Source organism: Phyllobates terribilis, unplaced genomic scaffold (genome assembly GCF_046119375.1).
Source record: "Phyllobates terribilis strain yellow unplaced genomic scaffold, ASM4611937v1 Scaffold_1__5_contigs__length_1240528914, whole genome shotgun sequence".
In the NCBI taxonomy this organism is placed as follows: Eukaryota; Metazoa; Chordata; class Amphibia; order Anura; family Dendrobatidae; genus Phyllobates; species Phyllobates terribilis.
Window position 1 is genome coordinate 785,391,360 of NW_027362761.1, and position 26,023 is coordinate 785,417,382.

General features: G+C 44.6%; 2 protein-coding genes across 3 annotated transcripts in view; one reads left to right on the plus strand and one right to left on the minus strand.

Annotated features, from left to right (window-relative positions):
* Positions 1 to 1,464: 1,464 nt before the first annotated feature.
* HNRNPDL (heterogeneous nuclear ribonucleoprotein D like) lies at positions 1,465 to 8,315 on the minus strand. Of its 2 annotated transcripts, XR_012246962.1 has the most exons (9): positions 8,140 to 8,315; positions 7,724 to 7,892; positions 7,493 to 7,654; positions 6,454 to 6,585; positions 6,247 to 6,364; positions 2,805 to 2,993; positions 2,626 to 2,716; positions 2,149 to 2,252; positions 1,465 to 1,736 (listed from the first exon to the last, which is right to left on the minus strand). XR_012246962.1 is itself a non-coding variant. In XM_073637016.1 (8 exons), the coding sequence occupies exons 1-7, from the start codon at positions 8,214 to 8,216 to the stop codon at positions 2,646 to 2,648; spliced, it is 918 nt and encodes a 305-aa protein (XP_073493117.1). In that variant the 5' UTR covers positions 8,217 to 8,315; the 3' UTR covers positions 1,465 to 1,736; positions 2,626 to 2,645. The 2 variants fall into 2 exon arrangements, 1 of the variants encoding a protein (XP_073493117.1); XM_073637016.1 differs by lacking the exon at positions 2,149 to 2,252.
* Positions 8,316 to 8,413: 98 nt separating this feature from the next.
* ENOPH1 (enolase-phosphatase 1) overlaps positions 8,414 to 26,023 on the plus strand; it is a 38,289-nt gene continuing 20,679 nt past the window's right edge. The window contains exons 1-2 of the mRNA XM_073637017.1: positions 8,414 to 8,788; positions 25,782 to 25,883. Coding sequence (XP_073493118.1) covers positions 8,717 to 8,788; positions 25,782 to 25,883 — 174 coding nt within the window. The 5' untranslated portion in view covers positions 8,414 to 8,716. The remainder of the gene's footprint in view (positions 8,789 to 25,781; positions 25,884 to 26,023) is intronic.

A 26,023-nucleotide genomic window follows, 5' to 3' on the forward strand; every position in this document is an offset into this window, starting at 1 on the left:
CCGACGTCAGCGTCACGTGACCCATCACATGACTGACGTCAGCGAAGGTCCTTCATTTAACCGCGAAGTGCGCGGGAAGCCGGCAGGACGCAGCGCGGGCCGTCAGAAGGTGAGAATATATATATTTTTTATTTTATTCTTTTTTTTTTTAATGGTACCTGGGTCTGGATGAGAGTCCTCTCATCCACACCCGGGTACCATCCGCACATTAGACCGCATGAAAAGCGCATCAACATATACAGTGATGCGGATTCCATGCGGTCTAATGCAAGTCAATGGCGGCAAAAGAGCAGCGTTTCCGCAAAATTAATTGACATGCTGCGGATTTTTGACCGCAGCGTTTACGCTGCGGAAAAATCCGCATCATGGGCACAGCACATGCGGATTTCCATTGGGGAACATTGCTGCCCTTCTACCATGCATTTTTCATGCGTTTCCGCGGCGTTTATGCAACTGCAAAAACGCCGCGGAAACGCATGAAAAACACATCGTGTGAACTCAGCCTAAATCGGGGCTTGAAATGGATTAAAACATGTACATAGCCACACTAGTCGGATCCCAGCCCTATATTTTTATTTTGAAGCATCCAATGAGCCTGTTCAAGTCATTGTGATGGGAGGGAGAGTAGGGTCAGTTGAGACATCACATTGTGATTAGTGGATCAGGTGTAAGGCCATGTTACCACGATTGGTTTTTTTAAGCTGTGCATTTTTGAAAAAAAAATGTTATCAAATTTACTTAATGGGTGCAGAAACATCTGCAACATCAAAAACTCATCGTTGAAACAGCCTTACCTGTCAGTGTAATCCTGCCTCAGATTAGGAGTTTTCAGCAGGGTCGTTAAGTTTAAAAAAAAAAAAAAGTACTCTTGCAATTTTCACAATGGCCAGTGGGGCATTTTTAAAGATGGTGATTAGAAAAAAATATGCCAAAATTGTTTTAAAATACATGTAATAAAAAACCTGATTGAACACAATATGCCATTGCAAGATAACTTCGCTTTGAGCAGAGCCTTCCAAAGCCCCATTCTTGGGATGAATGGCAGATACTACATTTGCAACCCCAGCAAGTTATTACACATCCTATATTTGCTAAAACCTTTCAAGACCTGGCAGTTTTGTTTTTATCCTTTCCTTCTTTCAAGAGTATTGGCTTATTACCCTGACCCCACAGGCATATGAGGGCTTGCCCACAGCTGGCTCCTGTTGCCATCAGCATGATGTTGGCAGTGACACCCCAGCAGAGCGCTGCTCTGTCAATGTGATGTCAGCCGCTGAATCACCAGCAGGAGCAGACCCGGCAGATATCGGCGCCGGGCACAAGAGGCAAACAGTTAGCAACTACCTGCTTGTTCTTCGGCACATTGTAAACAATTAAATAGTCCCAGATAACACCTCTAACTTTGAAGCACCATGCTATTAGAAAAGGCCATTGACAATTCCAAAGTTAAACACTTGTCACAAGTTGGGTTTATACTTTTTATTACAAAATGTCAAACACTGGAGATGTAATGCAGCGAAAGTCACAAGGTAACGGTACATTCAAACATAAAAACTTTATGAACATAAAATCACTGTATACAGATGAGGAATAATGGGCATAAAAACAAAAAGAGGGGGTGGGGGAGGGAAGGTGCTATTTACAGCAAGACACCAATGTGTCTTGTACACAAGTCCTCATAAATTTATGTAGATATAACGCCCGCCTGGATGACCTGTGCAGCCAGTCCTCTCCACCTACAAGAGAAACAGCAGCATTAGACCCATGCAATGGTGGCCACTTACACAATACGCTAATCATTTGCACATCTATTGACCTTTTACCCCCTCTAATTCCAAGGTGTCCGCTATGAAGTGACATTTACTTATGTGCATATGACCTTCCCCAAAAGACACCCTCACTTTATTAAGCTCCTCTGCAGATTTCACTATTAGCTATAAAGAAAAGAAGCAAGCATTAAATCCTAAAAATCAGAACACTTAAAAGCCAAATAAGCTGTAAAAAGGCATCTACTTTATTAACTCCTGTAAAAAATTTAAATTGAACGTTAACAAAAAGACTTAATAGGAGATAAAGAAGCCAAAGTCTGAAGTGGTTTTCCCCCAATTTAATCTTTACGCTGGTACATGAAGTTGGAAGAGACCATACCACAGGACAGCGGTTTCTGGTGTACGCCTTGCGCTCTGCCCACAACGTGCGACCCCAGAGATAGACGTGGTCAGGGTGACACACGGCCTGCAATGAAGTTCCCGCTGGCGGGTACAAACAAGGTATAATGTCAGAGTTAGAAGACAACATTCTTCTCTACCTTAAGTTGTACCCATTTCAGTACGTTACCTGGTATTACTTTAATAAAATTGCTTAAATTTTATTCCATAGAGCGTCTGGCATAAAGACCAGAAAACCCCAATTTAAATAAACGATATCTGTATAAAATTTTTTACCAGGGAAAAACATTTAAGGTCGCGTCTTTAAGTTAAAGCTCTATAAAAAACACAATTTTATGTGAATTAAAACAATAATAAGTCTTTATTAAAGAGGAGGCCACACAATGTTTAAGTTATCTTTATTAAAAAGTTTAGGGTTCAAAATCTATAAGCAGTCTAGAAATCCCGTCATACACACCTTATGTGAAGATCACAGCCCTAGTATGGCTGGTAGTTGTTCTGATGGTTCCCGCCACCTCTTGATGCCTTGCCATACGTGCTTTGTTGTCCTGCATATAAGCCACAGCAATTAATCTAAAGCTGACCGATGCGGTGAGCGTGCAGTCTGTACAGTGTTCAACATAAAAAGTCACTCACCACTGTAATCTGTATAGCCTTGGTTCCCGTATCCACTGTAACTCCCGTAGTTGTACCCAGAATAGTCATATCCGCCATAGTTATTGTAGCTGGCATCGCTGTAGGAGCTGCTGCCACTGCTGCTATAGCCACCATATCCTCCTTGATCATAGTAGTTATTGTACCCTTGGTTCCAACTCTGTCCTTGGCCTTGAAAGAAATACAGAGCAAGTCAGTTAGATACAGGAGAACTGGTGTTCACTGGACAGCTCAGTTCAGGTATGACACAAGACAACTGAAAAGGGGCAGCCGGGCCATGTTAAAAATGTAGCCAACCGCACTGAGTAAAGCACTGAAGGCATTAGGGAGTCCAAGTTAAAGAACCACTTCGGCTCCCATCAAAATGTTTATCCACTTAATACACTGCTCAAAAAAATAAAGAGAACACTTAAACAGAATATAACTCCAAGTAAATCAAACTTCTGTGAAATTAAACTGTCCACTTAGGAAGCAACACTGATTGACAATCAATTTCACATGCTGTTGTGCAAATGAAATAGACAATAGATGGAAATTCTTGGCAATTATCAAGACACACTCAATAAAGGAGTGGTTCTGCAGGTGGGGACCAGACCACATCTCAGTACCAGTGCTTTCTGGCTGATGTTTCGGTCACTTTTGAATGTTGGTTGTGCTTGCACACTCGTGGTAGCATGAGACGGACTCTACAACCCACAGAAGTTGCTCAGGTAGTGCAGCTCATCCAGGATGGCACATCAATGTGAGCTGTGGCAAGAAGGCTTGCTGTGTCCGTCAGCGTAGTGTCTAGAGGTTGGAGGCGCTACCAGGAGACAGGCCAGTACATCAGGAGACGTGGAGGGGGCCGTAGGAGGGCAACAACCCAGCAGCAGGACAGTTACCTCCGCCTTTGTGCAAGGAGGAACAGGAGGAGCAATGCCAGAGCCCTGCAAAGTGACCTCCAGCAGGCCACAAATATGCATGTGTCTGCACAAACTGTTAGAAACCGACTCCATGAGGGCCCGACGTCCACAGATCGGGGTTGTGCTCACAGCCCAACACCGTGCAGGACGCTTGTCATTTGCCACAGAACACCAAGATTGGCAAAGTCGCCATTGGCGCCCTGTGCTCTTCAGACGAAAGCAGGTAAACACTGAGCACATGTGACAGACGTGACAGTCTGGAGACACCGTGGAGAGTGACCTGCTGCCTGCAACATCCTTCAGCATGACCGGTTTGGCAGTGGGTCAGTAATGGTGTGGGGTGGCATTTCTTTGGAGGGCCGCACAGCCCTCCATGTGCTCGCCAGAGGTAGCCCGACTGCCATTAGGTACCGAGACGAGATCCTCAGACCCCTTCTGAGACCATATGCTGGTGCGGTTGGCCCTGGGTTCCTCCTAATGCAGGACAATGCTAGACCTCATGTGGCTGGAGTGTGTCAGCAGTTCCTGCAAGATGAAGGCATTGAAGCTATGGACTGGCCCGCCCTTTCCCCAGACCTGAATCCGATTGAGCACATCTGGGACATCATGTCTCGCTCCATCCACCAACGTCACATTGCACCAGACTGTCCAGGAGTTGGCGGATGCTTTAGTCCAGGTGTGGGAGGAGATCCCACAGGAGACCACCGCAACCTCATCAGGAGCATGCCCAGGCATTGAAGGGAGGTCATACGGGGACACACACACCTCATTTTGACTTGTTTTACAGACATTACATCAAAGTTGGATCAGCCTGTAGTATATTTTTCCACTTTAATTTTGGGGGTGACTCCAAATCCAGGCCTCCATTGGTTAATAAATTTGATCTCCATTGATGATCTTTGTGTGATTTTGTTGTCAGCACATTCAACTTTGTACAGAACAAAGTATTCAATGAGAATATTTCATTCATTCAGATCTAGGATGTGTTATTTAAGTGTTCCCTTTATTTTTTTTTGAGCAGTGTATATTGCAATCATATTATATGGCACTGTGTACTTACAATTGCTCATTTTGCCTTTCTACCCAGTTAATTCTTCTCTTTTCTCTGCTCTACATAGAAACAGGAAGTCTTGTCTCTGCATGTAACATTCCACTCTTCACCCCCCCCCCCCCCCCACCCGGGACTTCTGCAGTGACTTAAGAGTCCTGCAGGTGAAATGCATCTCCTGCTTCTACATAGAGCTTAGAAGGAATCCGCTAGTCAGTTTTTGATCATGCGATGTCCGATCTAATGGAAAAAAATTAACTGGGTATAAGGGTAAAAAGAGCAACTGTAAGTATACAGTGCTATATAATATGAGGATTGCAATATATTAAGAGGATAAAAATTTTGATGGGAGGAGGAGTGCTTCCTTAAAGAAATTGGTTAAGACACATCCAAAAGTACAAAAAAATATGACCTTCCATCTTACTATAGATTGATGTAAAGCTTATCCCTTTAAAGTAAACCATGAGCTGAATAGAGATGGGATCTCTTATCTCCCGGAATACTAAAATGCTAAAGTATAAAACCTCAAAGAATTAAAAAACCAAATACCATTTAATTTAATAACAGGCCCGATAAGGGGGGAGTGAAGACAGATCTCTCCATTGTCTCACTATTTTGACAGCTGGATGAGACCTCCTGCTTCTGAGCTGGGCCATACCATTGTGTGGGGAGAGGGTGGAAACCTGTAAACAGGAGAGATCTGCATGTCTTGCATCAGCCTCTAGCCATCTCTACATACCATTTAGTTAGATTCAGATTAACCCTTGACAGGCAGCCAGTTCCCTTCATTTCAGGATTTTTTTTTAAAGGAACTAAATCATCTTCCTGCATATGAACCCCTTTAGAGGCAAATGTTTACACTGCCTTTACCTGGACTGCATAATACACACAGACATCTTATAACACAGTTAAAGGGAATCTGTCACCTGTTTTTGCAACCTAATTTGAGAGGTAGACAGACCGCAATTCAAGCCATCTCTGTAGATTCAATTAAAATAAATCACACTGTTATTGGCTGGCGAGCACTAGAAGACCAATAAACCTGCTACCATGTAGTCCTCCACATTCATGATTTCTGTGTAACCTCATCCCCATAGTCTGCCATTACTACCTCTTGTGGGAGGGAATGAATCCTTACAGCTCACTTACTTCCAAAAAGTCTAAAGCACTCAAGCATTGTCTTTGTGATTAATCAGTCAGCTAAGATTAAAGCTAAGACAGCCAACCTGACAGTTCACAGCCATAAGACATCCATTGCAACTGTGGCAATATATGCAATATAGACAACAAACGTAAAGATTCGGGCCATTGCAGTAACTTAAGTGTCCACGAAAGGACTGAGCTGCACAAAGTAGTCTCATGACTTTCACTGCTGGAGATTTTGTCAAGTTCTCAGTTTTAGCAGAGGAGTCTTAACAAAAAGATGCATGAAGTACCCATTAAAATAGTACTGAGCAAACGCAGTACTACATACCTCCTCTGCCTCTCCCTCGGCCACCTCCTCGTCCATTTGATGCTCCTCTTCCTCCTTTCTGTTGCTGCTGCTGCTGTTGTCTGTACAGCTCTTTGGGTTGCGCAACTTTGATCTCACACTGAGGAGGACATGACGTTGCAGCAAGTGTTACTTTTGAGTAGGCCATACTACATAGGTTCAGAGAAGACTTAGCAGCATTATACCAACCTTTCCTGAACCAATCTGGTGGTATCTGCTTTCCAGAAGCTTCTTCACCGGCTCTTCATCTGTGTATGTAATGAAGCAAAACCCTCTCCTCTCATTCGTTTTTGTGTCCATTGGGAGCTCAATGTTTTCAATCTGAAATGCAAAAGACAAGCTCATCATGGGAGCTTCACCAACATTGGTGGCACAAGCAAATACTTAGGGGGTTTTCCCCAATCCTATGGATAAGGCTGAACTGTCATTACTGGAGGTCCCAAAATGGAGAATGAGCCCCACTTGCACGAAGCAGAGCCCTGACAATGCTCTAATCATCACCTATGGAACCACTGGATGTAGCCAAGAGACACTCCCTGCCAGACCCATAGACAATGAGTACAGATAGTCATGCATGACCCTTGCTACATTAAGGTGGGTTCAGGAGAGGGACCCCCAGTGATGACCATGTTCCCTACTGTCCTATGTATAGGTGATACCTTTCCATTGTGTTTAGACATTTAATAATTCTGCTTCTATCATTTTAAAAATGTATTCAAAGAACCATGTTCCATGTAATGAGGAGGATGTGTGACTCACCAAGGTAGGATAACATTGGAGGATGGGATCATGTGATGCAGCTACAGCAGAGAAAGTGCTTGCCTGGTGGTACCTCAGGGAATGTGGACAATGTTACCAATGGGGGGGGCATGGTCTACTGTCAGCATGTAGTGGCTCACCATGCAGCTTTTCTTTGGGTTGTACCATAGACCACACCATAGGTGACAGATTTCTAACTGTTAGGACCATTATTAGTAAATATGAGGGGGTGTCATGAAGCCCCTGCGCCTCCACACTGCCTCAGCTTCATCAAGCACACGGTGCCAAGCCAGTCACCGTCAACATGCACTTAAAGTAATTCCACATCTGCTCAACCACATCAAATGCCCATAGGAATGGAGGGCTCCAGATGCCATTGTCAGCCAGCAGTCAGATAATATTCATTAGCCAGAAGTCTTAGAAAACTACAGTTATTGGGGTAAACCTGTTTAGAAGGTGGTGCACTTACATCTCCAAACGCTCCAAAATACTCCTTGATCTGCTCCTCTGTGGTGTCTGGGCTCAGGCCGCCAACAAACACTTTCTTGGGAGGCTCCTTTCCCTTTAAGGCCTTGGCCCTCTTCGGATCAATGAGCTTGCCGTCCAGCTTGTGCTCCTTGGTCTCCAGGACCTGTAGATACAAGCCATTAGCCACCTGCAGCCGTGCAGCCATTAGCAGCCATGATGTAGGAGCCCTCACCTTATCCACGCTGATCGCATCCTTGAAGAGCACGAAGCCGAAGCCCCTGGAGCGACCAGTCACTGGGTCAGTCTTGATGGTGCAGTCCACGACCTCCCCGAAACGGGCCAGGTACTCGGTCAGGTCCTTCTTACTGGTGTCCCAGCTCAGGCCGCCGATGAACATCTTCCTGTAAGACAGACTATTAGGACGGCTGACGTCATCAGCGCTACCAGACACACCCCCAGGGCTACTATTAGCCGGCGCGCAGTCAACGTCACGACTTGCCACGAACAGCGCCCCCTGTGGCCATTTCATGAACAGGTTACATTATTTGTCAGTAAGATACTGGCTATCAGAACTAATACACCGTCCTCCTCGCTTCCAGCCACGCAGGTATCAATCACAGACGTCTAAGTGGCTCCGCCCAGTTTTACCCTTCATCCTGCTGATTCTTGCTGGCGTTGATCTTCGAGCCCTCGGAATATTGGTCCATAGCTTCGAATCCACTCATGATTCCGGTGAGGGGATGCCACGTAAAATGATAACAGCAACCTGACCCACCGCAGTCTCCAACGGAAAAGATCCGCGTAGCTCCCGCCCTCCCTTTATATACACAGGATCGGAGCCAATGCCATCGCTCGCTCTCCGTGACGTCACGCAGGCCACCGAGCAACGATTGGCTGCTGGGAAGCGGTGGAACGCAAGGCGGTCGGAAGTGATCCCAGCTGGCTACTGCGCCACCTCGTGAACAGGGCAGACAATGGTGGAGTGTGAGCGGCGTGGGGAGTGCAAAATGGCGCTGAGGCCGTGTGTAAAATCAGGAGTGTGCTTCTCTGCCCGAGCTCTGCTATTAAAGTGAATGTAGTCACGTAACGACACTCACGCGCTGGCCGGTGGCGGCTCGCTGCAGTGTGTAAGGCACAGCTAGAAGCCGTCTGCACCCGCCGGTTATTGGCAGCCCCCTCCCCTCTCCACAGCGGCTTCCGCTCTGACTACCGAGAGCGAGGAAACATGGTGCCGCCCTCCGTCACTGTCATCCTGCTAGATATCGAGGGCACCACCACCCCCATCACCTTCGTCAAGGTAAGGATGCGGCCCAACCATCGGCACCAGGGTGGGGGCTGGTACAGGCGCTCCCCTATCTCCCTGCCGCCAGCACTGCAATACGGGGCTGTGGGACCAGTGCTAGCCACACGGCTACTGTCCATGTGCTCGGGGTCCGAGCGTTATCTAGGTGTGCTCCATGGCTCTGCATCACTGGGCATCCAGCCTTCATCACTGGTATCCCGGAGCGTCGTCACTCATACCGGCTGTATGTCACCGAGCATGATCACTCATACCGGCTGTATGTCCCGGAGCGTGATCACTCATACCGGCTGTATGTCCCGGAGCGTGATCACTCATACCGGCTGTATGTCCCGGAGCGTGATCACTCATACCGGCTGTATGTCCCGGAGCGTGATCACTCATACCGGCTGTATGTCCCGGAGCGTGATCACTCATACCGGCTGTATGTCCCGGAGCGTGATCACTCATACCGGCTGTATGTCCCGGAGCGTGATCACTCATACCGGCTGTATGTCCCGGAGCGTGATCACTCATACCGGCTGTATGTCCCGGAGCGTGATCACTCCCGGAGCGTCGTCACTCATACCGGCTGTCTTCCGATATCAGGAAATATCGGATCGGATTGGATCGGGCCGATACCCAAAAAGTATCGGATATCGCCGATTCCGATACCGGAAACCAATGCAAGTCAATGGGACACAAATATCGGAATGAAAATAAACCCTTTCTTTCCTTGTAGGTTAATTCTACATGAAGGAAAACAACTAACAATATTGTAGAATGTATTGGGGGAGGTGGTTGCCCAAATCGATGGGAACAGTGCTCACAGTGAAACATGAAAAGCCGGCAATTCAGCAGCGGCATACACCGGTACCCGACAATTTAGAACAGAAAGAATAGAGCTTCACACACAGATTAGATAGAAACATGTCAGTCACATATATAATAAGTACAGTGACAGTGTTGCTTACTGTACTTGTCATTTACTGTAAAGGATTTATTTTAAAAAATAATAGTGTTTTCATGCACTGTCTCTTTAAAAAAGCCGGCCGGCAATTCAGCAGCGGCATACACCGGTACCCGACAATTTAGAATAGAAAGAATAGAGCTTCACACACAGATTAGATAGATAGAAACATGTCAGTCACATATATAATAAGTACAGTGATAGTGTTGATTACTGTACTTGTCATTTAGTGTTAAAATAAAGGATTTATTAAAAAAAAAATTGGCGTAGGGTTCCCCATAATTTTAGTCTCTAGCGGAGGTTAAGCAGACGGCTGGGGCAGATGTTTGAAGTCTGGGAAGGGGGTAATACCCACGGAGCTTCCCAGGCTACTAATATCAGCCCCCAGCTGAATGCCTAGCCTTTACTAGCTATTAAAATGGGGGACCCCCCAAAAAAATGACGTGGGGTCCCCCCTATTTTAATTGCTAGCAAAGGCTAGGCAGACAGCTGGGGGCTGATATTAATAGCCCAGGAAGGGTGCCATGAATATTGGCCCCCTCCCTGGCTAGAAACACCAGCCGTCAGCCGCCTTAGAAATGGCGCATCCATAGGATGCGCCAATTCTGGCACTTAGCCTCGCTCTTCCCACTGCCCTGTAGCGGTGGCAGTGGGGTAATAGGGCTGGGGTTGATGTCAGCTTATAATGCCAGCTGACATCAAGCCCAGGTTAGTAATGGAGAGGCGTCTATAAGACACCCCCATTACTAACCCCATAGTCAAAGTTAAAAAAAAAACACAAACACCCAGAATAAAGTCCTTTAATTGAAATAAAGACACAATTCTTTATTGTTCTAAATTAAAGCATACTTACCATCACGCCCATTCCAGCTGAAGCCAACGATCTCCTGCAATAAAAGTAAAATAATAAACCAACATCATCCTTACCTTTCCATGGTTCCCAGGACAGCTCCAGCTCTGCTACATCGAGATGACAGGCTGGACCGCAGCAGAAAGCTGCCATCCAGCCTGTCATCCCGCAGACACTGAGAAGCGCAGGCATGCTTGCGCTCCTCAGTGTCTGGCTGTGACGGCATCCAGATGAGCCGACAATGAACTCAGCTCATCTCATGCACGTCACTGACAGTGTGGGAAAATTCTCCTGCGCATGCGGTGAGCGTGAGAGAATTCTCCTGCTGAAGCGCTGAGCGCAGGAGAATTTTCCCACGCTGTCAGTGACGTGCATGAGGTGAGCTGAGTTCATTGGACATGACCTCGGCTCATCTGGATGCCGTCACAGCCTGACACTGAGGAGCGCAAGCAAGCCTGCGCTTCTCAGTGTCTGCGGGATGACAGGCTGGATGGCAGCTTTCTGCTGCGATCCAGCCTGTCATCTCGATGTAGCAGAGCTGAAGCTGTCGTGGGAACCATGGAAAGGTAAGGATGAGGTTGCTTTATTATTTTTCTTTTATTGCAGGAGATTGTTGGCTTCAGCTGGAATGGGCGTGATGGTAAGTATGGTTTAATTTAGAACAATAAAGAATTGTGTGTTTATTTCAATTAAAGGACTTTTTTCTGGGTGTTGTGTTTTTTTTAAAGACTTTACTAGAAATTCATGGCGGTCATGTCTAATATTGGCGTGACCCCATGAATTTCGGGCTCAGGGCCAGCTGATAATGCCAAGCTGGCCCTAACCCTTCATTACCCAGTGAGCCACCGCACCAGGGCCCTGGATGAGTTGGGTACAGCGCCAGAAGATGGCGCTTCTATGAACGTGCCGTTTTCCGGGGTGGCTGCGGACTGCAATTTGCAGCGGGGGGGGGGGGGGGGACTGAAAGCTTGGCCCTCCCTGCGCTGCGGATTCCAGCCCCCAGCTGCCTAGTTGTACCTGGCTGGACACAAAAATAGGGCGAAGCCCCACATATTTTTTTTTTTTTAATTATTTCATGAAATAATTAAGAAAAAAAGGGCTTCCCTATATTGTTGTGTCAGGCCAGGTACAAATAGGCAGCTGGTGGTTGGGGGCAGCCCGTTCCTGCCTGCGGTACCTGGCTGGACACAAATATAGTGCGAAGCCCCACGTCAATTTTTTTAAAATTATTTCATGAATTTCCTGAAATAATTTAAAAAAAATTGTTGTGGGGCTTCGCACTATATTTGTGTCCAGCCAGGTACAGCAGGCAGGAACGGGCTGCCCCCAACCACCAGCTGCCTATTTGTACCTGGCCGGACACAACAATATAGGGAAGCCCTTTTTTTCTTAATTATTTCATGAATTTCATGAAATAATTTAAAAAAAAAAAAATAAGAAAGGGGCTTCGCCGTATTTTTGTGTCCAGCCAAGTACAACTAGGCAGCTGGGGGCTGGAATCCGCAGCGCAGGGAGGGCCAAGCTTTCTGGCCCCACCCGCGGCAAATTGCAGTCCGCAGCCACCCCGGAAAATGGGCGCGTTCATAGAAGCGCCATCTTCTGGCGCTGTACCCAACTCATCCAGGGCCCTGGTGCGGTGGCTCACTGGGTAATGAAGGGTTAGGGCCAGCTTGGCATTATCAGCTGGCCCTAAGCCCGAAATTCATGGGGTCACGCCAATATTAGACATGACCGCCATGAATTTCTAGTAAAGTATTTAAAAAAAACACAACACCCAGAAAAAAGTCCTTTAATTGAAATAAACACACAATTCTTTATTGTTCTAAATTAAACCATACTTGCCATCACACCCATTCCAGCTGAAGCCAACGATCTCCTGCAATAAAAGAAAAATAATAAAGCAACCTCATCCTTACCTTTCCATGGTTCCCACGACAGCTTCAGCTCTGCTACATCGAGATGACAGGCTGGACCGCAGCAGAACGCTGCCATCCAGCCTGTCATCCCGCAGACACTGAGAAGCGCAGGCTTGCTTGCGCTCCTCAGTGTCTCTCTGTGACGGCATCCAGATGAGCAGAGGTCATGTCCAATGAACTCAGCTCACCTCATGCACGTCACTGACAGCGTGGGAAAATTCTCCTGCTGAAGCGCTGAGTGCAGGAGAATTTTCCCACGCTGTCAGTGACGTGCATGAGGTGAGCTGAGTTCATTGTCGGCTCATCTGGATGCTGTCACAGCCAGACACTGAGGAGCGCAAGCATGCCTGCGCTTCTCAGTGTCTGCGGCATGGCAAGCTGGATGGCAGCTTTCTGCAGCGATCCAGCCTGTCATGTGAATGTAGCAGAGCTGAAGCTGTCGTGGGAACCATGGAAAGGTAAGGATGATGTTGCTTTATTATTTTACTTTTATTGCAGGAGATCGTTGGCTTCAGCTGGAATGGGCGTGATGGTAAGTATGGTTTAATTTAGAACAATAAAGGATTGTGTGTTTATTTCAATTAAAGGACTTTATTCTGGGTGTTTGTGTTTTTTTTTTTTAACTTTGACTATGGGGTTAGTAATGGGGGTGTCTTATAGACGCCTCTCCATTACTTACCTGGGCTTGATGTCAGCTGGCATTATAAGCTGATATCAACCCCAGCCCTATTACCCCACTGCCACCACTACAGGGCAGTGGGAAGAGCGAGGCTAAGTGCCAGAATTGGCGCATCCTATGGATGCACCATTTCTGGGGCGGCTGACGGCTGGTGTTTCTAGCCAGGGAGGGGGCCAATATTCATGGCACCCTTCCTGGGCTATTAATATCAGCCCCCAGCTGTCTGCCTAGCTTTTGCTAGCTATTAAAATAGGGGGGACCCCACGTCATTTTTTGTGGGGGGGGGTCCCCCATTTTAATAGCTAGTAAAGGCTAGGTATTCAGCTGGGGGCTGATATTAGTAGCCTGGGAAGCTCCGTGGGTATTACCCCTTCCCAGGCTTCAAACATCTGCCCCAGCCGTCTGCTTAACCTCCGCTAGAGACTAAAATTACGGGGGATCCCATGCCAATTTTTTTTTTAAATAAATCCTTTATTTTAACACTAAATGACAAGTACAGTAATCGACACTATCACTGTACTTCATATATATGTGACTGACATGTTTCTATCTATCTAATCTATGTGTGATGCTCTATTCTTTCTGTTGTAAATTGTCGGGTACCGCTGCTGAATTGCCGGCCGGCTTTTTTAAAGAGACGGTGCATGAAAACACTTATTTTTTTAAATAAATCCTTTAACACTAAATGACAAGTACATTAAGCTGAGCGCTGCCATCCAGCTTGTCATCCTTCAGAGACACTGCAGAGCGCAGGCATTATGGGAACTTCCGATTCCGGTATTCTATATTGTAAAAGTATCGGAACTCCGATACAGCGAATATCAGTCGATACCCGATATTTCAGTATCGGAATGCTCAACACTAGTCGTCACTCATACCGGCTGTCTGTCCCGGAGCGTCGTCACTCATACTCACCTCTACATCACACATACGCATACATAAAGATCTTCATCACATAGTCATAGGCAAAAATGTTGACACCCTTGAAATTGTTCCAGAAAATGAAGTATTTCTCCCTGAAAATTATTGCAATGACACATGTTTTGTTATACATGTTTATTTCCTTTGTGTGTATTGGAACACCACAAAAAACTGAGAAAAAGGCAAACTGGACAATTTCACAAAAAAAACCAAATGGTCCAATCAAAATTGTTGGCACCCTCTTCTTAATATTTAGTTGCACACCCTTTGGAATAAATAACTGCAATCAATCGCTTCCTATAACCATCAACAAGCTTCTTACACTTTTCAACTGGAATTTTTGCCCGCTCTTCTTTTACAAACTGCTCAATCTCTGACAGCGGCATTTAACAGCGCCGTGCCTGAAGCGTTTCACTTGCCCCGTCCATCAGTGATCACGGCTCACTGATGGGTGGGCATGACAACCCTGGGTCTGCAGCAGACTCCAGTGGTTGTCATGTACTGATCGCTATGAGCGCCACCTAGTGGTCGGCGCTCATAGCACAGGAGCATTTCTGCATACAGGCGATCTGCTGATCACTTCTATGTAGCAGAGGCGATCAGACAAGTGCTGCTTCTAGTCTCCTATGGAGACTATAGAAGCAAGCAAAAAGTGTAAAAAAAATATAAACGTTTAAATCACCCCCCTTTCAGGCCAGTCAAACAAATAATAAAAAAAAACACATATTTGATATTGCCGCTTTCAGAATCACCCGATCTATCAATATAAAAAAAAATTAATCCGATCAGTAAACGGCGTAACGAGAAAAAAATTCTAAACTCCAGAATTACGTTTTTTGGTCGCCGCAACATTGCAATAAAATGCAATAACGGGCGATCAATACATCAGATCTACCCGAAAATGGTATCAATAAAAACTTAAGCTCGGTGCGCAAAAAATAAGCCCTCACCTGGCCCCAGATCCCGAAAAATGGAGACGCTACGGGTCTTGGATAATGGCGCCATTTTTTTTTTCAAGCAAACTTTAGATTTTTTTTTCAATACTTAAATAAAAAAGAACCTATACATGTTTGGTATCTATGAACTCGGAATGACCTGGAGAATAAGAATGGCAGGTCAGTTTTAGCATTCAGTGAACGTGGTAAAAAAAAAAAAAAAAACATCTGTGGTATTGCACTTTTTTTGCAATTTCACCGCACTTGGAATTTTTTCCAGTACACTATATGGCAAAACCAGTAATGTCGTTCAAAAGTACAACTCGTCCCGCAAAAAAATAAGCCTTCACACAGCCATATTGACCAAAAAATAAAGACGCTATGGCTCTGGGAACAAGGGGAGCAAAAAACGAAAATGCAAAAACGGAAAATCCCAGGGTCCTTAAGGGGTTAAATGACCATAATGCACAGCAATGTAAAAAACGACACTTGCCTCTATAGTAAAATAAAAGTATAAGTGAAAGACACCGGTAAAAAGTATAGGGATAAACTGATGGTGAAGCCGGTTCAGGAAATAGACCGCAGGCATTCACATAAAGTGGCTTCTGCCATCAGGGAAAAATGCATCATGTGCACATAGGCCATGTTCCCACAGTGAGTACTATGGATGCTGTGCATTTTTTTTTGTGTTCAAATGTTTTTTACAAGGATTTTTCTTGTTTTTTTCCGCTTTAGGCTGTGTTCCCACGATGAGCTTTTGTTGAGCTTTTGATATTACAGAATTTCTGCACCTATTATTTAAATTGGGTTACTTGCATTTTTTTTATTGCATTTTTGTGTGTTTTTTTAACATGTTTTTCTCTTGTTTTTGACACTGCAGTTTTTGTCATGTTGGTGTGTCATGCTTTAAATAAAGCTGCTTTGTTTTTTTACACTTCCTGGTATTTGGCTCTGGCAAAACTTTAATTGGTATACTTAGGTGCGGATTACATTAGTTTTTGATGCATTTCCACCTCTGAAATGCACGATATAGGCATGGGTTTTTTACCTGAGGATTTTCCACATCTAATTTCAGTCTATGGAAAAATCCGCACAGAAAACTTGGCGTACCCACAAGAGAAATTGATATGACACGGATATGAAACACACTCCACTGGTCAGTTTACGCTGTGTTAATAAGAAGCACAGTGGGCATGAGATTTTTATTACCCCAATTGCTACCGCACCAGGACAAGTGGGAAGAGCAAGGCTAAGCACCAGATTTGGCACATCTTATTGGTGTGCCATTTCTGGGGCCGCTGAGGGCTGATGTTATTAGCCTAGGAGGGGAGGGGGGTTCAATAACCATGGCCCCTTTCCCTGGCTATTAATATCAGCCCACAGCAGTCTGTTTAGCCTTTGCTGGTTAGAATTTATAGGCAGGGCTTTGGAGTCGGAGTCCATTTTGATGGAGTCGGAATTGGTATAAAATGGACCATCTCCGACTCCTAAAATATATAATAAATTGGGTACAGTAGTTCAATGCAGTTTGTGAGGAATATTTTTTCATAAGAATTTGGGAAAGTTATGAAATGTCCGATAAATGTCTGTCCTATTCCTGATCTAAAGGTCTAGACTTTTAACTGAGATGAATCTGTGTGCTACAGTAAATTTATCACTTAAACATGAGCCATGTATGAGGGAGTCGTGGAGTCGGAGTCGATGGCATGGAAATTGAGGAGTCGGAGGTTTGGCTTACTGACTCCACAGCCCTGTTTCTAGGGGGACCCTGCATCATTTTTTTCTGGGGTCCCCATGTAAACTAACTAGTAAAGGCTAAGCAAACAACTGTGAGCTATTATTAATAGCCTCAGAACTTTTAGGACTAGTGTCCACTTTCCCAGATTATTAACATCAGCCCCCAGCGGTTGGCTTTCCCTCTGCTGGTTATGAAAATTACGCTGAAGCCCACGCCATTTTTTAATATTTTTTTTTAATACACGCTAGACACACGCCGACCGCTGACTACAACTATCATCAGCGTCGCCTGCTCTCGCTGATCGCATGGAGAGCAGGCGACAATGATGAGAGCTGCTTTCAGCACCTGGCGCCTGCAGCGCAAACTGTACGGCTTTTCCCAGGCGCCGGTATGTGTCACACTGATGACACACGTCATCAGTGTGCACCTGTGTGGGATGTTTTGCGGCTTGTGCTTATGGTAATAGACGGAGATGTCAGAGTGTTTTGCTCACGGTCCGTGGAAACACACAGACATGTGCACAGACCCATTCATTTGAATGAGTCTACATGTGTAAGTGTCTTCACTACTTGTGAAAACTGTCACCACACGGACATGTGAAGGGCCTAAAGTGGAGGACTCCCTCTAAGGGCGCAGTCTGACAGCCATATAACACAGACAACAATCGCATTTCAATCCTCGGACTGGCCGGCGGATCTCCTGACATGAGCGTGACAACTTGCATTCGGGCGAGTCCGAAAATTACGATGTGATCGTCGTCTGTGTTATACGGCTGTCTGACTGCATCCTCTTATATAGGATGAGGCCATTTTGGAGAAGAGCTCCTTTGTTGCACCCAGAGGAGTGCCTTTGTGTAAGATCAGTCATTTGGTAGCATCGACTGACCCTGACTAGTGCTGAAGGTCAATTGGTGCCTGGACTATAATTATCTGTCAGACTGGTGCTGTGCAATCTAATACCCATGAATGTTCAGAAGTAAAGGAAGTGGCCCTTTATTTCTGCAGGAGGGGAGTAGAGGTTTCTGCTGAAATTCTCAGTCCTCTCGCCTGATTACATGATTCTCCTTCTGTCTACAAACACAAGAACCATAATTGTTATATTTTGGTGTCATTAGACTGTCATTTCCGTTCCCTTAGGAACCATATAAATTGGCATGTACGGCTTGTAGAATATTATGGCTTGGGCAGGTGGATGGGTTCTCTTGCCGGGTAGATTGTAGATGCAGGCGTGCTCTTTTCCTGGCAATTCCCCTGTTACTTTCTCTGTAATGAGGCTGCGGTGACAAAAGAAAGAGCATATGGCTCCTCTACATGTCTCAAACAGCCCGCAGCCTTTATATCAGAATCAATGGAAAGTCTGTGTGTCCACGCCCTAGATCGTCGCCATAATCAGCTTGTGAATATAGTCACTGATCAGCTATTTCTCCTAGATAAGTCTATGGGTAATCCGGCCATGCACACTTGGTTCACCCTGGTAATCACCAGTATTGCAGCACATGTACACACTACAATGATCGTAAGATGCAAACCAAAGTGGCTATAGGGAAAACTATACGCCTTGTGTCATTTTACCTTCGACATGGAGGTAGCATGCCGGGCAGTAGTTACCAAGGCAACCGAGTAATCTTGTGCACAGCTCTTTTTCTTATTACCGAGCACAAGACATCTGGGGCCTCGCACATCACTACTCTCACGAGAATCGTAGTCTGTGTAACTGAAGTTCTCAGAAAAGACCTGTCATGGGAAACAGAGGATTATGGAGCGATTGCAGCCTTGGGCCTTCAAGGAGCTGTATCTTGTAGGGCATATGGATGACACAGAGGCTAGTCCTCTCCCCATCCATGATCTAGAGTAGAAAGCAGCTTCTTCTCTAATGGCTAGACTACCAATCTGGAAGGTGGCCATGTAATACTGTATTTACCCTTCTTTAATTCCCATATAAAACTTTGACTGCTTTGAAAATTATTATTTATTATTATAGTGCCATTTATTCCATGGCGCTTTACATGTGAAAAAATAGGGTATACATAGCAAAAACCATTACAATAATCTTTTTTACAAGTCAGTGACTGGTACAGGAGGAGAGAGGACCCTGCCCGCAAGAGCTCACAATCTACAAGGGATGGGTGAGGATACAGTAGGTCAGGGTACAGCTAGTCGTGCAGCGGTATGGTGGAGCGGTGGTTACTGTAGGTTGTAGGCTTGACGGAAGAGGTGGGTCTTCAGGTTCCTTTTGAAGGTTTCCACGGTAAGCGAGAGTCTGATATGTTGGGGTAGAGTTCCAGAGTAGGGGGGATGCATGGGAGAAATCTTGTATGTGATTGTGGTAAGAGGAGAGTAGAGAAGGAGATCTTGTGAGGATTGGATGTTGCGTGCAGGTTAGTACCGAGAGACTAGGTCACAGATGTATGGAGGAGACAGGTTGTGAATGGCTTTGTATGCCAAAGTTAGGGTTTTAAACTGGAGTTTCTGGGCAATAGGGAACCAGTGAAGGGATTCACAGAGAGGAGAGGCCGGGAAATAGCGGGGAGACAGGTGGATTAGTCGGGCAGCAGAGTTTAGAATAGATTGGAGGAATGAGAGAGTGTTAGAAGGGAGGCCAAAGAGTAGGAGGTTGAAGTAGTCGAGGCGGGGAGAGGATGAGGGCGTACACTAGTGTTTTTGCAGATTCTTGGTTGAGGAATGTGCGGATCCCGGAGATATTTTTGACTTTGAGTCGGTAGGAAGTGGAAAGGGCTTGGATATATGGTTTGAAGTAAAGATCAGAGACCAGGGTTACACCGAGGCAGTGAGCTTGTGAGACTGGAGAGAGTGGGCAGCCATTGACTTTGATAGATAGGTCAGATGGGGGGTTTGAGTGAAATGGGGAAAAATTATGAATTCTGTTTTGTCTGTTAAATTTTAGAAATCTAGCAGAGAAAAAGGATGAAATAGCGGACAGACATTGTGGGATTATGGTTATTGAGGAGGTGATCTCAGATCCAGAGAGGTAGATCTATGTGTCATTAGCATAGAGGTGATACTGAAAGCCGTGAGACTCTATGAGCTGTCCCAGGCCGAAGGTGTAGATGAGGAAGAGTAGGGGTTCGAGAACTGAACCCTGGGGGACACCAACAGATAGGGGGCGAGATGAGGAGGTGGTGTAAGAGTGGGAGACACTGAATGTCCGTTCTGTTAGGTATGAGGAGATCCAAGATAGGGCCAAGTCTGTGATGAATCTGTAGGGAATGGTCCACTGTGTCTAAGGCAGATGACAGGGCCAGGAGGAGGAGGACAGAGTAGTGTTGCTTGGATTTGCCAGTTAGTAGTTCGATGATGACTTTAGTCAGGGCCGTTTCAGTGGAGTGATGCGGTTGGAAGCCAGATTGTAAGCAGTCAAAGAGGGAGCTGGAAGAGAGGTGGAAGGACAGTTCAAAGTGGACTTGTTGTTCCAGTAGTTTTGAGGCATAGGAGAGAAGTGATATGGCACGATAGCTGGACACAGAGGATGGGTCAAGGGAGGGCTTTTTGAGGATGGGTGTGATTGAGGCATGTTTGAAACATGAGGGGAAGACACCAGTTGTTAGTGACAAGTTGAAGAGGTGGGTTAAGGTTGGGATGAAGACTGTGGTAAGTTTCAGGATGAGATGGGACAGGATTGGGTCAAGTTCACTGGTGGTGAGGTGTGATTTGGAGAGTAAAGAGGAAACTTGATCTTCTGTAATGGAGGAGAAGCTGGTTTTGGAGGAGGAAGGTTGAGTAGATATGAGGAGGGGCTGTGGGGACTTGAAGCAAAAGCTTTGTCTGACTGTGTCAATCTTCTGCTTGAAGAATGAGGCAAAGTCTTCAGCTGAGAGGAGAGGGAAGAAGCGCTGGGGGACGGAGGAGAGAATTGAAGATGTTGAATAGCTGTTTAGGGTTGTGAAGCAGAGGATATGAGAGATGAGAAGTAGGTTTGTTTTGCTGCAGTTAAGTGTGGACTTGAAGATAGTGAAGACTGTTTAAATGCGATGAAGTGCTCCTTGGAGTGGGACCGTTTCCATCTCCATTCAGCAACCCGTGAAGCCCTTCTCCATTCTTTAGTCAGGTTGGTGTGCCAGGGTTGCCTATTGATTGTGCGAGCTTTGGTATATGTGAAAGGGGCGACCCATGCATGCACACAGACATGGAACAAAATCCTATTTTGTTCCAGATATCAGCTCAAACCTGTGGTTTAATCTTGTGGCAAGTTCTCAGTTCCCCTGGCCACACTACCTCAGAAGAAATGAAGCACTACTCGGTGTACGTTGCAGTCGCTTGGCCATCTGTAATTTATGTAAATGCCAGGGCCAGCAATTAGCTAAACTGGACAATTTCTTTAAGATGGCCCTTCATTTTAATATGGAAAAAAAAAAGAAAAATTTCAGCCTACCATGCATATGCCATAAGGGTCCACTGGTGCATGGAAATCCTTGGTAGCAAGTCCAGGGATGAGAAGCAGTAGGAAGTAGTTTAGAAAAACTCCAGCACCTTCTCCGTATCCATCACAAGAAATGTAAAGTTAAAACATCCATTTTATTAGTTCCATTAATACATATGGCGCTTTTTTAATGGAACTAATAAAATAAACTTTACATTTCTTGTGATGGATGCGGAGAAGGTGCTGGATTTTTTCTAAACTACTTCCTACTCCTTCATTTTAATACCTTTCCCCATCCCTCAGTTACACTTGTTGGATGTATATCTTCTTTTATCCATACGAACTACAGTTGTAATCATAATTATTCAACCCCGAGTGCAAATTAGGTTTATTAAAAAAATATACAAACCTTCTGCTGTTCACAATAAACCAATGAAATAAGAATACGTTCAATAGCTCAACACAAGTGGTTTCTCCAAATTTATCCCAAAATGTCACTTTTACTGACTATTGCCGTCTCAGAAATATTAACTCCCTACATTACCAGTGTCTTAGTACTTTGTAAAGCCCCCTTTGGCTGTTATGACCTGATGCAAACATGTTTAATATTATCCTTATGTTGTCAAGAAAGTGGTCCAAAAAGTTAAGAGATTATTACTGCACAAACAAGGAAAAAGATACAAAAAGAGACAAGGGCATTCAATGTTCCTAGAAATACATCTGGAGGCAGAATTTGCAAGTTCAAAGGTAAAGGAACACGGACTGCATTGTCTGGACGTTGCAGAAAGAGGCAGCTATCATCAGCTGTCACTAGATTCCCTTAGGAAGCAGGTGGTCAAAAACTGACGAGGGATGGCAAAAGACCTTCTGCAGCAGGCACTAAGGTTTCAGTTTGCTCAGTAAGGCCACAACCCCACTATCAGTATTTGGTCAGTATTTTTTCTCAGGAGTGGGAGCCAAAACCATGTGAGGAAAATCAGAGAAAAGGTATAATAGAAACCAGTCACCAATTCTGCATTTATCACCCACTCCTGGTTTGGGCTCCCACTCCTGAGAAGAAAATACTGACCGAAAACTGATAGTGGGGCCGTGGCCTAAGGCACATAACAAATGCTGAAGGTCTCCATGCTCTGACTCCATGACATACACCTCAACTGACCCAAAAATTCTGCTCCAATATGTTCAAACAATGCAATGAAACCACAGAAGTTTTCAGATTCTGTTCGGTGGAGTGATGTTAACAAAACTGGAACATTTCCGTGCTTTAGAACTACAATATGTCTGGAGGAGGAAGAATAAAGTGAATGCTGGTAAGAAAACCCTCTCTACAGTGAAATGTGGTGGCTCAAAGATACTTTGTGGCTATCTGCTTCTTCTGATATTATAAACCTGCAGCATGTGGAGGACAAGATGGATTCAATCAAGTCTCTAGAAATCCTAGGTGAAAATAGCAGGCCGCTGTGAGGAAGATGCAACTTGGGTGTCATCGGACATTCTAATAGGACAGTGATCAAAAGCTTACCTCAAAGTCCACCAAGGTTTGGTTACAGAAGAAGTCCTTGAAGATTCTTGAGTGGCCTTCACAGTCGCATGACTTAAACCCCAAACAAAGTGAACTGGAGGCTATTGCCCTTGAGGACTGAGCTAAGATTTCTCAGGAATGCTGCCAATATCTGGTATCAGACTATGCAGCAGGTCATATCAAAGGTGCTCTACTAAGTACTAAAGACAAATGTCATGAAGGGGTGAATAATTCTTAGGCATCATTAGTCAGTAAAAGTGGCATTTTAGCTGAATTTGGAGAAACCACTTGTTATATTAGTTGTGTTGAGCTATATTGCTTGTTCTTGTTCCATTGGTTTATTGTAAATGGCAGAAAGTGTGTACATTTTGCTACTAAACCGAATTTGCGCTGGAAGTTTAATAATTTGGATTGCATCTGGATGTATCTGTAAGATTCTTTTTTCAATGGATCACGCCATTTCAACAGGATTACCTGACAACATAATTTGAGCACCTTACACTCCTGAATGTTTTGTCCTAGAAATGTTTTGTTTTATATCAGATCAACTACGGAGATGTGGCATTGATCTAATTAGTATTAAAATATGTCTGTTACCCCAAGTACAAGGTAGCCATAGGTGGCAGTGTCCTGTTCCTGCCTGATAGTGTAGATGGGCATTTTGTAAAATATCACAGTGAGCCGAAGTAAGCCCTCGTTCAGTGATTTTTCTCATATGCAGAAAATGGACATATGTTCATATTGCACCAAGCTTCGTGTTTTATCGCTTCCGTGGTTACCTTGCTGCCCAAGATTTTCAATTTCAACTTGAAGTATGATTTTTCTTCCTACGGGCTCATGAGTCTGGTAGATTTTGATGTCTCCATTTTACCTTTTGATCATGCACATCAGATTGCTGTTGGATTAACAAGCTATTTCTCCCAAGCCCCTTCCTCCAAACGCTCATGTGTTCTCTAGATTCAAGTAATTTCCATAGACAAGCCAAACAATGGGTCTCCATAGAACAACTGAGCATAAATATTCCTTTAAAACGCCTTCCCTGGAGCACTCCAGAATCATTCTTGTGTGTTGTCTATGATTTGAAGTTCTCAGTTCTTCACTCAAGGTTTGGGATGCATTTATTAGGATGCCAATACTATCTATTCTAGACCCTGTAGTCCCCTTATTCCTTTATTTGGTAACCCAGATTTTCCTGCAGTCTTCGGAGAAATAAATTCCTGCTATGGAAGGCTTCAGAGGATTCTTTCATATATTATCAGGTGCTCCTCTTCCTTCCTTTAGTAACCTACAGGTTCGGGATAACTTTAGCTAGTCTCTCTAGGCTCAAATACTCACAATTGAAACCACTCTTTAATTCTCAAGTGGGATAGAGCTCATATCAGGATACCCCCACTTGCTTTGAGGCCCTGTTTCTTTTGGATCCCCCCCCACTCCCCTCACTCTCTCTGATTTACAACATCCTAAACCAAGAGGGTAACAGTGATGTCTTGGGCTTCACTGAGGCATGGGAGAGGGAACTAGATATGGAAATCTCATCACAGGAATGGCAAAAGACTTTCATGTTCTCTCATAAGATGTCTGTTGCGTGCAGAGAGCAAGAAAAACATTTCAATATACTCTCAAGGTGGTATCTATGTCCCTCAAAATTGCACAAGATCTTTGATAATGTATCTGAGAATTGTTGGTGCAGCGGAATCGAAATTGGAACAATGTCCCACATTTGGTGGAGTTGCCCTAACATTCAGCCCTTCTGGGATAGAATTTTCCAGATCAGTAATTCCCTAAGTGGTCAGACAGTGGCCAAAAGTCTCACTGTCCCTGCTTTCCACAGAAAAATTTTTTTTTCTGCAACACTGCCTTACAGCTGCCAGAACTGTTATCCCATGCCATTGGCGGTCCACCACCACTCCCTCAGTTTTGGAATGGCAGCAAGAAATTTCATCTATCTCACTCTCTCACACACACACACACACACACACACACACACTCATCACTGTCACCATTGGAACAATCTAGATTCCCTATCAGTATGTCTTTGGAGTGTGGGAGGAAACCAGAGAACCCGGAGGAAACCCACGCAAACACGGGTAGAACATACAAACTCCTTGTAGATGTTGTCCTCTGCAGGATCCTAGCACTGCAAGTGCAAACTGATCCTCATCTCCTCCAACATCACCTGTCAGAGAGCCCCTATCAGCTTAAAAAAAATATGCACATTAATTGGTCATCAGGTCCCTCTACATTTAGTGGATTCTGATTTTTTTTCATTGTGTTTGCGGGGCCTTTATCAACTTGCAGTTGAAGCGATATTCCCAAGTTATTAAGTTACACCTGTCCAAGAGATCACTTACTGATCACTATGGGTTTGATTGCTAGGACCAATCGGGATCTCAAGATTCAGGCTATGGAACCCAATCCTAAATGGACTGAAGGTGTGCACACTCGATCTCCTCCCCATTCATCCCAAACCATCTGCTATGGATAGGGAATGACTTAATATTTTAGGACTAACTCTGTAACAGGAAAAAAGCTTGACAATCTCTCTCTCCCTCTCCCTATTTACCCCTTAATTTTACAGTATGAATTTTGTACCTACAGTTAGGTCCATATATATTTGGACAGAGACAACATTTTTCTAATTTTGGTTCTAGGCATTACCACAATGAATTTTAAACAAAACAATTCAGATGCAGTTGAAGTTCAGACTTTCAGCTTTCATTTGAGGGTATCCACATTAAAATTGGATGAAGGGTTTAGGAGTTTGTTGTCTCTGTCCAAATATATATGGACCTAACTGTATGTAGCTTTTGTTTTTTATTTTGACTCCATTTGTAGGACAAATGAGTCAAAACACAAATCATGAAAATAGATAAATATCAACATACTGCCCTTTCTCATATGTATATTGTTCTGCTGGGGTGAGTCTATATTTCTAACTACAATGTTTTCACCCTTCCTGTGAAATTTGTGCACCCACAATGCATTGTGGGAACATGCATAATAGATGCACCAGTGACAGTGTTAGCAGATTCTCCATGAAAATGCTCTGTTTCTAGACAAATGACGTGAATGTGCTTTATAAAACCCTGTTTTGTCTTTTTAGGACATCTTGTTCCCTTATATACAAGACAATGTTGAAGAATATTTGCAGAACCACTGGCACGAGGAGGAATGTCAGGAAGATGTTCAACAACTAAGATTACAGGTTGTCCATGTTCTTTGCATGTCTGAAGCCTAACTTTCCAACTGTGAAATGTATATAAGGCCATACGTTTTAAAAAATCCATATTTTTTGTTATAAGGATTATCACTATTTTGAGAGCAAATTAATATTGTATTAGTCAC

Excerpts from the sequence above, each read along its gene's own strand:
- HNRNPDL (XM_073637016.1), bottom strand. The coding sequence starts at position 8,216 with ATGAGTGGATTCGAAGCTATGGACCAATATTCCGAGGGCTCGAAGATC. Across the intron at positions 7,893-8,139 it reads AAGAATCAGCAGGATGAAGG|GAAGATGTTCATCGGCGGCC; the intron begins GTAAAACTGGGC and ends TCTGTCTTACAG. Across the intron at positions 7,655-7,723 it reads ATGCGATCAGCGTGGATAAG|GTCCTGGAGACCAAGGAGCA; the intron begins GTGAGGGCTCCT and ends TTGTATCTACAG.